The sequence below is a fragment of the Coffea arabica genome, chromosome 2c (genome assembly GCF_036785885.1).
Source record: "Coffea arabica cultivar ET-39 chromosome 2c, Coffea Arabica ET-39 HiFi, whole genome shotgun sequence".
NCBI classification, from domain to species: Eukaryota; Viridiplantae; Streptophyta; class Magnoliopsida; order Gentianales; family Rubiaceae; genus Coffea; species Coffea arabica.
The window spans coordinates 24,096,505-24,106,886 of NC_092312.1; the positions used below are offsets into that span (position 1 = coordinate 24,096,505).

Consider the following 10,382-nt stretch of genomic DNA (forward strand, 5'->3'; position numbering starts at 1 on the left):
TGCACCTATTTATCCCATTTTGCTCCAACTCCCTGCAATAAGCACCAATGCCAAAAATGAGTAGAATCTGATAATTAATCCACATTTGATAAGGTAATAGCGAAAATTAACCTTATCAAATAACGGAAGGCAGCAAACATGAACTGTACCAAAAAAAATGCAGAGAAAAAAAGGCACAGGCTCGTTATAAACTCGTTCTGAAAGTGTAGCATAAGTAGGAGCCGGTTAAAAAAGGGAATGGAGCAAAGGAAGCACAAGCCACTGGTGGACCTTGTGCACCCATACTTGTACTTTTAACCTTATGCCGCTGCTCTTTGACATGTTCAATCTCATCAAGCAGCAGTGCTGGGGATGATGAAAGACGAAGAGACTCTAGTAGATTTTGTGTTGTTTGGCACTGTTGGTTACCCTGTTGGCTGCAAAACAGAAGCCTAGACATAAACACTGGGAGATACAAAAGGCTAGCATGGAACATCCTCCTGGCACTCATGGTGATGCGATCAATGCAGAAAGACATGACAGTACCACTGATTGCTAGAGCAAGGATTGTCGCCTCAACACAGAACCAGCCAGAAGTTATGCCCCCTGCAATTTAATCACACTAAGCGTCAAGATTAGCTCTAGTTCATGTCCAAGAAAAGCAATAACCAGCCCACCCATCTGAGCTCCCAAAGGAGCAGAAAGCAATCACAATAGACTAAATTAAACAAAGTGACAAATATGTAACTTGAGAATCAAAGAATTTAGGCAAATCTTGCTATGAACTCAGTCACTCAGAGTCATAGGCTAGATAACCCAGTGGACGCAGATACAGGCACTTCCTTAAAGCAACCATGGCTGTTCAGTGAGCAGAAGCATCAGAAAGAGAGCATTCTAAGCCTGATGGCACACCACAAATGACAACGAATAAGGATAACAACGGAAAGCTGAATGCCGAGAATTGTCCATGAACTTATCTATACTCTCACCAAATATCAACATCCAAAAACATCCACATGTTTCCATTTGTTTAACAGACACTCTTACAACCATATGCTACAAATACAAAGGTTCTAAGTAAAGATACAAAAAACTAGGATAAGAAGACTCGAGTTTTGAAGCAGATGTACTTTACAGTATTCAATTGAACACATTTTTCTGGTGACTGTTTCATATATTTGAATTCTGAAAAAACTGTACAAGTTTTAAGTCAATTTTAGCTAAGAATATTTCAATCAACAAAATTTTTTGGTGCAACATTACATATCAATCTGCATACCCTATATACAAACCCTCCATCTGCAGTCTTTGTGGCACAAGTATGCCAGGGTCACGAAATGGGGTATTTGCCAAAAATATAAAGCGGCAGGGAAAATCATAGCAACAAGTGAAACCTCACCAGCGGATGGCTGTCCACCAAAATTTATGAATCAAAAAGTTAATCCGATGCATCAAACATATAACACAAACCCATAGAAAAATCAACTTATGACTATATCATTGAACTCAATGGCTAGCACAAGGGACAATGAAACATGAAAAGATGGCTTTCCTTTAATTTCATCGTGCCTAAAGTGCCAGCTCAACAATCTAAGATATCAAATTCTCATGTCAATGTGTCCCTTTAATATTGCATCATCAAGTAATTATTATGCACTATTCATGCCACAACCAAAATTACGGACAGGATACAGCATGCTTGTACACACACACACCATCCACCTACACACACAGAGACACACACACACATGTATGTATGTATTTATTCTGTACTCTTGGCACTGCAACCAAAATTACTGACGGAATATAGCATGCTTGTACACAAACACACACCCAACCATCCACCCACACACATGCAGACACAGACACAGAGATACACACACATATATAAATACATACATATATACATACATATATATATATAGAGAGAGAGAGAGAGAGAGATCCATACATTTGGCCCCAAATTAAGGTAGTACATAGCAAGACTTCAGCAAGAGGAAAAACAAATGTAAATACCAGAACATTCACATAATAAATCAATCATAACTCTACTACATTAGAATAAGGGTTAATCACATTTTATCCCCTTAAAGAATACCCCATTTTTCAGTTTACCCCATAACCTTTAATTTTGCTCATTTAACCTCCTTTAGGACAAAATTGCCCTTGCATTATTTTGACTTTTCATTTACCTTGTTTTCCTTTCTTTTATTTCTTTTTCTCTTTCTTCTTTATTTAATTCTTCCTCTTTCCCACAAAAATCTTCACCTTAATGATTGAAATTAAAAAAGAGAAATTGCAGAGATCTATCTTCTCCTTAAATGATTAAAAAAAATATTCAATCACTTTTCTAAAATACAATTTTTTTAGCCTATCAATTCTTTTAATTTTGGATTTTCTTCTTTCCTTTCTAGTTTATCATTTTATTCTCAAGAAAATATCATAAGATGAAATTGTTTTCCTTTCTTTTATTTCTTTTTCTCTTTCTTCTCTCTTTCATCCTTCCCAATAGAAATTTCATTTCAACGAAAATTTTTGTTTTGAGTTTGTAATTGCATATTTCTGAGTGAAGGTTTAAAAGGCATCAAAAACTAATTTTGATTTTTTGTATGATGTCATGTGTCACAAATTTCAATTGATGATTATTAATCAGGTCACAATTTCATCTTAAGATATTTTCTTGGAAATAAAATGAGAAATTTGAAAGGAAAGAGGAAAATCCAAAATTAAAATAATTGAAAGGTTAAAAAAATTGTATTTTAGGAAAGTGATTTGAATATTTTTTTAATCATTTAAGGAGAAGATAGATCTCTGCAATTCCTTTTTTTTAATTTCAATCATTAAGGTGAAGATTTTTGTGGGAAAGAGGAAGAATTAAATAAACAAGAAAGAGAAAAAGAAATAAAAGAAAGGAAAACAAGTAAATGAAAAGTCAAAATATTGCAAGGGCAATTTTGTCCTAAAGGGGGTTAAGTGAGCAAAATTAAAAGTTGGAGGTAAACTGAGAAATAGAATATTCTTTAAGGGGATAAAATGTGATTAACCCTTAGAATAATTCAGTTTGCAAGTATCAAAGAAACTGTCCACTAAGAAGCAATCAACCTCATCAATTTTGACCTAAAGTATGACACAGGCGTTCAATGGTCACCTTGAAACTCTGAAAGGATAACACTTGACTTGGGAACCTACAAGATCCCAGACTGGGTTTCTGTTGTTTCCCAGTAAAATCGATGACCTATCTTCTGCTACTAGGTTTTTCCATAGAAATTGTAGATGTCTACTGAAAGGAGGTACTGCAATATGTGAAACTTCTTCAAATTCTAGAGCAGAAACATGTGGCATATTCAGTATTTACTGTTCTAATTCATTTAACATTGTTTTATTAAATTCTTTTTGACCAACTCATCCTGAAAGAAGCAAGCAACAAGCATACAACAACATATATTCTTATGTCCTTCAATGGTCACATAGTCCAAAGGAATTTTTACCAGTGTAGGACCTGTAAATATCAACTCTTCACACAACATTGTGTCCTAGACCAGCCACAACATCGGTATATTAACACCTGATTCAAAGTTCTGTCTTCCCTCTTGGTTACCCATGCAGTTCAAAATTGGAATGCAACCTTTTGGACCAGTCTATTCAGCACAATCCCTCCCCCCCCTTCCCCCAAAAAAAACTAAAAAAAAAAAAAAAAATCTCACCCCCAACAAAACCACAGAAACAAGAAGAAGAAAACATTATAATAGAAAAGAAGTCAGTTCTAATCTAATGAAAAGAAGACTTCTCCAACAAAGGAAAAAAAATTGTCAACAACGTCAGCCCATAAAATGAAGAAAAATGAAACAATAATTAGAACCAAAGGTGTACTGGGAAAACTACCCAACAAGAGGCATAATAGCACCAACAATAGCTCCAACCCAAGTATTTATTGGATGCATTTGTTTCAGTAAGAGTGTATACAAATTCAAAAATCACTAAATAAATTAATTTTCAGCATTAATTAGGATTATCAAACAAGCCCTTATTCAACTTTTTTTTTTAAAAAAAAGAAGTATGTTTTCATTGTGCAAGATGCATTGCTAGCATATGAATGAAAAACAGTAGTAAAGAAGATTATAAGGTGCCTAACAACATGCTTGGTGCTTGGGATTGATTAAGAAAAATTCTTTAAGGTATTTGTAAAGTAACATGAAGAACTTTTGCTCCATAACTTAGTGATTAAATCTTTTATTCTCGCTAAGGATCAAATTGGTTGCGGATTTACTCAAATTTTTTGGTTTTAAACATAACCTCGTGGGGAAAAAAATGTTCAAGGGATTTCAAAAGCTCATCGATTTGGCTAAAAGGGCCCTGGCGGAGGTAAATTTAGTTTCCCTTCCTTTTTTTTTTTCTGTGTGTTTCTTTATCTAATTTAAGCATGCTTTTTTTTTCGTTCTTTTTTGTTGTTGATGAGTTTCTAAAGTTCAAACTTGATATCTCTTGCAGAAGCAACCTGGATATCAGTTCTCGGAGATTGAGCGGGTGACCGTGTGGTGGATGCCATTTTGCTGGTTATGTATCGTACAATATAACTTTTCGAGCTCAACGTGCTGATGCTCCTGATGGCAAAAGTTTTCTAAGCCAGGGTTTATGCTAGAATAGGTGAGGTGGAAGTTTTTCTTTGCCGTCCAAAAGTTGCTAAAACCTACTTGACATCAAGCTTGATCTGTCCTGGAATATTTTTTGGAACTAATATCTTGTAACGAAGTAACATCTTGTACTTCGAGTGTAAGATGCAGATTCTAGAGAATTATGTGCTTTTTGCCATTGGGAAGTGATGTCGTCTATCTTAGTCAGAAATACTAGTTTATTTGAAACCTTGTGTTTGATGATATTGACGGTTAAATATGGTCTCTGGCTAAGATTGTTCTTGATTCTTCTACTTTGATCTTATTATTCTTGGTGCATTAAAGGTGTACTCAGAAAGAGAAAGCAATTATAAGGAAAGAGAACATAATTCGGCAGAAGATACCAAGATTGGTGATCTAGTTAGCCGCTTCAAAACTAGCTATACAGCTGATGTGTCGAACAAAATGGAAGATGGAAGAAATTTGTGAAAGTTTTGAATGATCATAGATTTCAAGATAGGCAAGCTATAGATTACATCGTTTAGACAAGTCAATTCCGAGTACACATGTAATTCAGCTGGTATAAGAAAACAATTAGTTGCTCTGCCTAGAGATGCTGCAGTTGCAAGATATGCTACCTCCAGTTTCATTGCAACAAATCATTCTGCATGCCATTATTCCATCTGGGTACTTATTTTTGATACAAACTGATCCACCTGCAAAAGCACCTTTTCTGATAAGCCATGTTGCTGGACAAGCCGGGTGTGCCTCAGCCTGAGTCCAAGAACTGAGATGCAATCCAGATCATCCCAATTCTTGTTGAATCTCGTAGGAATGATGTTCCAAAAAGGTTAGCTAGACTTTCATGTCTGCTTGGTTTTCGTCATTGTTCAAATTTCTTCCTTCAAATTGAACATACTTGTACCATTTGGCACAGACCAGGTAGACCACAAAATCAGCTGATGTCAATGCTGCTAAAAGGAAGTAAAATCTGTCCAGGTGACCCTTGTTGAGATTTCCTGGAATCCATCCTGGCATTTCGTCACTAGTCGAAATTTTCATGACCATGGTCACTAGTAAACTGCTAACATAGTTTCCCAATGATATAGATGTCATACAAAGTGCACTGCCAAAGCTCTTCAAACCATCAGGTGCCTGCCCGTTAAAGAATTCCAGTTGTCCAACATACATGAAAACTTCTGATGCTCCAATCAGTACATATTGTGGGACTTGCCAGAAAATGCTTAAAGAACTTGAATTGTCACAATCTGAACAATTAGTAAGCTTATGTTTCAGCCTGAAATGCTCAACAATTCCAGCTGCAACCATTGCCATTATGGCTATGATGAGTCCAATTCCCATCCTCTGAAGCTCGGTTAGCCCTCCAGGGTTGTACTTCTTTCTTAGCCTGGCAGCAAGGGGATCAAGAACTCGCCTGTATATGAATATGAATGCCGCTACACTCAGAATATCGAAGCTAGACATGCTTGCTGGTGGGATATGAAAGCCTGAAACTGTTGTCCTCATGGCAGCACCCTGTTCTACAAAGAGGGAGGCCATCTGAGTAAAGACAACAGAGTATAGAATTGTGCATAACCATATAGGAAGAAGCCTTAAGATGCATTTAACTTCTTCTACTTTAGTCACGGTGGTAAGGCGCCATGGATTGCAAATATCATCCTCTTCAAAATCCTTCGATGTTATTACAGCTGCTCTATCCAAAAATCTGTACATACATGAAGATCATCATCAGTTCTAGATAGCTAATTTAAAGCTTCATTGTGCGAACTTCGTGCTGATTAAATAGTGAGAAGCTAATTGACTCAAGTAGTCCAGACAATATGAAAAAGGAATAGTTTATAATGTGCAATGCACCTGAATCCTTCAGTATGGAGTAGCTTTCTATCTGCATTGTCTGCTTCTTTCTTCCCCTCTACTTCGTATAATTCATCTGAATCATCCGGAATTTTGACCTTCCATTTCTTAGCTGAAGCAACGACCACTTGACAAATTCTTGAAAGTGGATTACCCTGTGCCATGAAATGCCTATATCTAGGTGTGCCTACAAGAAACAATAGCAATCCAAGTAGAGCCGACCCAGCTGATGCCCAAAATCCTATAGCCCACTTTCCTTCATCCTCAAAATAGCCAAGAACAGTGTTGGAGAACAGAGATCCCAGATTTAAGGCCAAGTAGAAGTAACTAAAGAAAGCAACTTTTGAGTGGCTTTCTTTAGGATGATCTTCATCAAATTGGTCGGCTCCAAAAGTTGCAATATTCGGTTGATACCCCCCATAACCAAGGGCGACCAGGTATATTGACACGTAAAATAGTGCAACCTGGAGAGTTGAGTGGGATGCGCAAGGAGTTTGTTCATTCCCACAGCCACTGGGCTTTACTAAGAAAATATTTGATGATATTGATAATGACACTAAGCCCTGCAACAAAACAAACAGTTTTGGATTATTATCCAGCATACAACTTGATGAAATGCTTACTAAAACTTGGGCCCAAAACAAGCTCGTGATTTTGAATTGTATGGAAAAGATGAAAAAATGTACCAAAAAGTTCAGATAATAAAGATTCTTGGAAGTTTACAAATTAGTTGAGATTTGTGCAGATATTAACAGGTCCAGCCGTTTATGATCATGAAAAGCTGAATTGACTTAATCATATTTGCTGAGATTTCTAATTTTTATACTTTTACAATGAAATAATTTAGTTGTTTGGAAGCAAAATTGAATGGCTTCTTGCAAGAAACAGATATATGTTAAATTGCTTCTTGGTTATGCCTTGTTAGCAAAGAGCAAGAAATGTAACACTTACAATGACAAAGATGGCTTGAAAGACTGCACAGGCCTTGTATCGACCCCAGTAGGCGTCACTGAGGAAGGCTCCAAGAAGAGAGAAGACATAGACAGTTCCTGTCCATTTGCTCACACTATTTGCTGCATCAGCATTATTTTGGCCCATCACTCGAGTCAGAAACAGGACCAGGTTTACTCCAACGCCAAAGAATGCCAGTGTGGCTAGTCCTTGGTTCACTGCATCAACCATCAATTTAATTTGTCAATGATTTCAGACTCGTTATTTGTATAATGGGTCATCAATGAGGTGTGCTGACTAATTGAATGTACAGGGAAATCATGAAATTTAAGAGAATTCAAGCTAAGTTGGCATATTCCACCAATAGCAAGAGGTTAAATGGAAAAGAAGAAGAAGAAAAAAAACGATGATAAAAGATGCTGAAAGACAAGATTGCTTTACATAATTAAGCACAAATAATTCCTTTTGGTTCTCATGTGTAAAAGTGTGCGGATCCTAGGTGACTATCATTTATTCTACTTGGGCACTTTGAGAATAAAACCAGAAGTTTGGTATAATTACATTAGCCACTGAAATACCTACCGCTGCTTTTTGCAGCCACTGAAAAAAATGGCACCGTTGGCATCATTGCATGTGTTTCTTGAACAAACATTTCACGAGCTTTTATTTGGATGGAATGTTTTCATAGATATAAATACATAAAAAAATAAAAAAAATAAAAAAAAAACTATGAAGCTTAGACTAGACCAATTTCCTAAGGTCAAATCTCCATTCCAGGTCAATGTCCAAATTGGCTTTTGATCTCTCAAAGATATGTGAGGACAATGAGAGCAATACTGAATCTTCTCCTATTAATGAACTTTTAGGAACAAGGGAAGAATTCAGACGTACCGAGTAATAAATTACCAGCAAACCATTTTCCAGTGCCTTCACGAACAGCAGGGCGACCATGTCGATCCACACTCCCATCAAAAGTGCATTCCTTCCTCTGATCCATTGCATTATTCTTCTCCATCTGGTGCTGAAAATTGCAAATTCATTTCTGATTTAGTCAGATTGTACTCAAATTGCCTGATAAATGTTTGATCTAAAATTGATTTTTTTTTTTGGGTTTCTGTTTAATGGACTGACATAATGCATTTTGTCTCAAAATATAACCAAAAGCTCAGTGGTAAAGTAACCGAACCAGTTGCATGTCTTCAAGACATGGTTAAGTGATTTGCAGTATTCTAATAGCTAGATCCTATGGTCGATGAATCTAAGACTCTTTTTTAAGATATAACATTTTAGCAATTTAAGACTCTTTTTTCCTTCACTTAGAGCCCATGCAAAATATATATAGTGATTTCATGAAATTCTATCAGGTGGTATTGATCATTAGAGTCAAAATCGACCATGCAAAACATGGGAGCCCACATCCATTAAAGACAAAGGGCAATCAAGAAGTTCCCACAAAGTTTGATCAATAAGACTTGAGAGTGCTTTTTTGAAAAGAGAAGTCCTCTATAATTTGAGCACCTCCGTCTTTTTCATGTTGAATGGTCGATCGCCTCGAGAACTTGAATCCATCATTTGAAGAAACATCAATATCCTTACCTCAATAGTCATGAACAAGCAAATTTAAATTTGAAAAGCTAAAAAGGAAGAAGAAGAAGAAGACTAAGGCGAGATGAATAGCTAGACATGCAATTGATGCAACTTAGAAGTGGACATCTCTTCAAATACTCATCCGTTTTAAAAGTTTATTTTGCCACCTTAAAGCATATATGCATGCAAAGACTGAATGACGCGAAATATTTACAATTTGTTTATTGAAAAATTTGCATTTAGTTGCTCAGCCGTCTTGCATGAACGGCACCATCCAAAGAAAATCCACAAGCCAAATTTGAAGAAATTCTTAAATTTGTCACCCTTCCTTCCTATGGTATACCCATCATAATAATACTTTTAAGTAATGACATTCAACTGTAACTAACATGGCGAGCGACCAACCAACTTATTGATCATAATAGATGATGATTAATAACTTCTTTAATTGCGATAGGGATAATCGAACTGAAATTCCTGCAAGATAACCATCGATCGTTATTATGTGTTATTAGATGTTTCATAAGTAAGGGAACCGAGCACAGCATCCATCTTCCAAATTGAACTTTGTGATGCATTCTCAAATAACACTCAATTGCTTATCGAAGTAATTAGTAGTCGTATTATCGATAATGCACTCCTAATCAATGTCCAAAGAACTCATTGATGTATAATGGTACCATAAGCAGCCATGTTTACGCTGTGAAAGCAAGCCCACAAGACTTAAATGATCAAACCTAGCATCAAAAAGCAGGAAGAAGATGGTCGAGGTGTGGTATGGAACCTACCACTTCTGTTAAAGATCAAACTAAATCAACATAAAATTTTAACATAACATAACATAGTATATCATTTGTTTAAGGTTATAAGCCGGAAGAGGATAATATAAGAAGTACACAGTGAAGGGTGGCAAGCTAGACAAGGGAACAATACATGAGAAACTTCAGCACTAACCACTTTGGCAATGTTTAAGAAAGACATTATTGCTTTCTTCTTCTAGTACAATATCAACAGGCAATGTAAAATTGTTGATAGTCTGCTTGGGAAGATAAAAATGTTGGAAGAATGATATTGTTGCAGGGAGGAAGGGGATGGTTATGAAGGCTATACAGGCTTGAGAACGTGAAGTGCAAGTATATATAGACTTGAGTATCGAGGGGAACAGCTGAGAGGGAGGGTTTGAGATTTGAGATTACGTAAATAAAGCAAAGAAGTTGGGCATGGAAATGTGGAATGGAAATCGACTTGGGAAGAAAAAGCCAGGAATTGGTGACAAAGGAAGAAAAAGGAAGCGTGACATGGTTGGATACAGAGTGACTTTTGACAATCACATGATGTCTGCTGGACATGAAGAAGGAAAAAAAATGAGTTGGATGTTTA

At 36.4% G+C, this 10,382-nt stretch overlaps 1 protein-coding gene and 1 pseudogene across 2 annotated transcripts; both read right to left on the bottom strand.

Moving 5' to 3' along the window:
• Positions 1-5: 5 nt before the first annotated feature.
• On the bottom strand, positions 6-4,525 carry LOC113724121 (protoheme IX farnesyltransferase, mitochondrial-like; annotated as a pseudogene).
• Positions 4,526-5,071: 546 nt separating this feature from the next.
• On the bottom strand, positions 5,072-10,182 carry LOC113727000 (protein NRT1/ PTR FAMILY 7.3). 2 transcript variants are annotated; one of them, XM_072075413.1, is made up of 5 exons: positions 9,936-10,182; positions 8,307-8,436; positions 7,416-7,633; positions 6,465-7,027; positions 5,072-6,315 (listed from the first exon to the last, which is right to left on the bottom strand). In XM_072075413.1, the coding sequence occupies exons 1-5, from the start codon at positions 9,981-9,983 to the stop codon at positions 5,445-5,447; spliced, it is 1,830 nt and encodes a 609-aa protein (XP_071931514.1). In that variant the 5' UTR covers positions 9,984-10,182; the 3' UTR covers positions 5,072-5,444. The 2 variants fall into 2 exon arrangements, with proteins under 2 accessions (XP_071931514.1, XP_027106747.1); XM_027250946.2 differs by having other exon boundaries at positions 9,957-10,175.
• Between the last annotated feature and the right edge of the window lie 200 nt (positions 10,183-10,382).

What these genes read in the sequence shown, in the direction of transcription:
- LOC113727000 (XM_072075413.1), bottom strand. Translation starts at nt 9,983, where the DNA reads ATGTCTTTCTTAAACATTGCCAAAGTGGTTAGTGCTGAAGTTTCTCAT. An exon ending in TGCTGGTAATTTATTACTCG is followed by an intron (nt 7,634 to 8,306) that starts GTACGTCTGAAT and finishes TGGTTGATGCAG; the next exon opens with TGAACCAAGGACTAGCCACA. An exon ending in CTCCATACTGAAGGATTCAG is followed by an intron (nt 6,316 to 6,464) that starts GTGCATTGCACA and finishes ATGTATGTACAG; the next exon opens with ATTTTTGGATAGAGCAGCTG.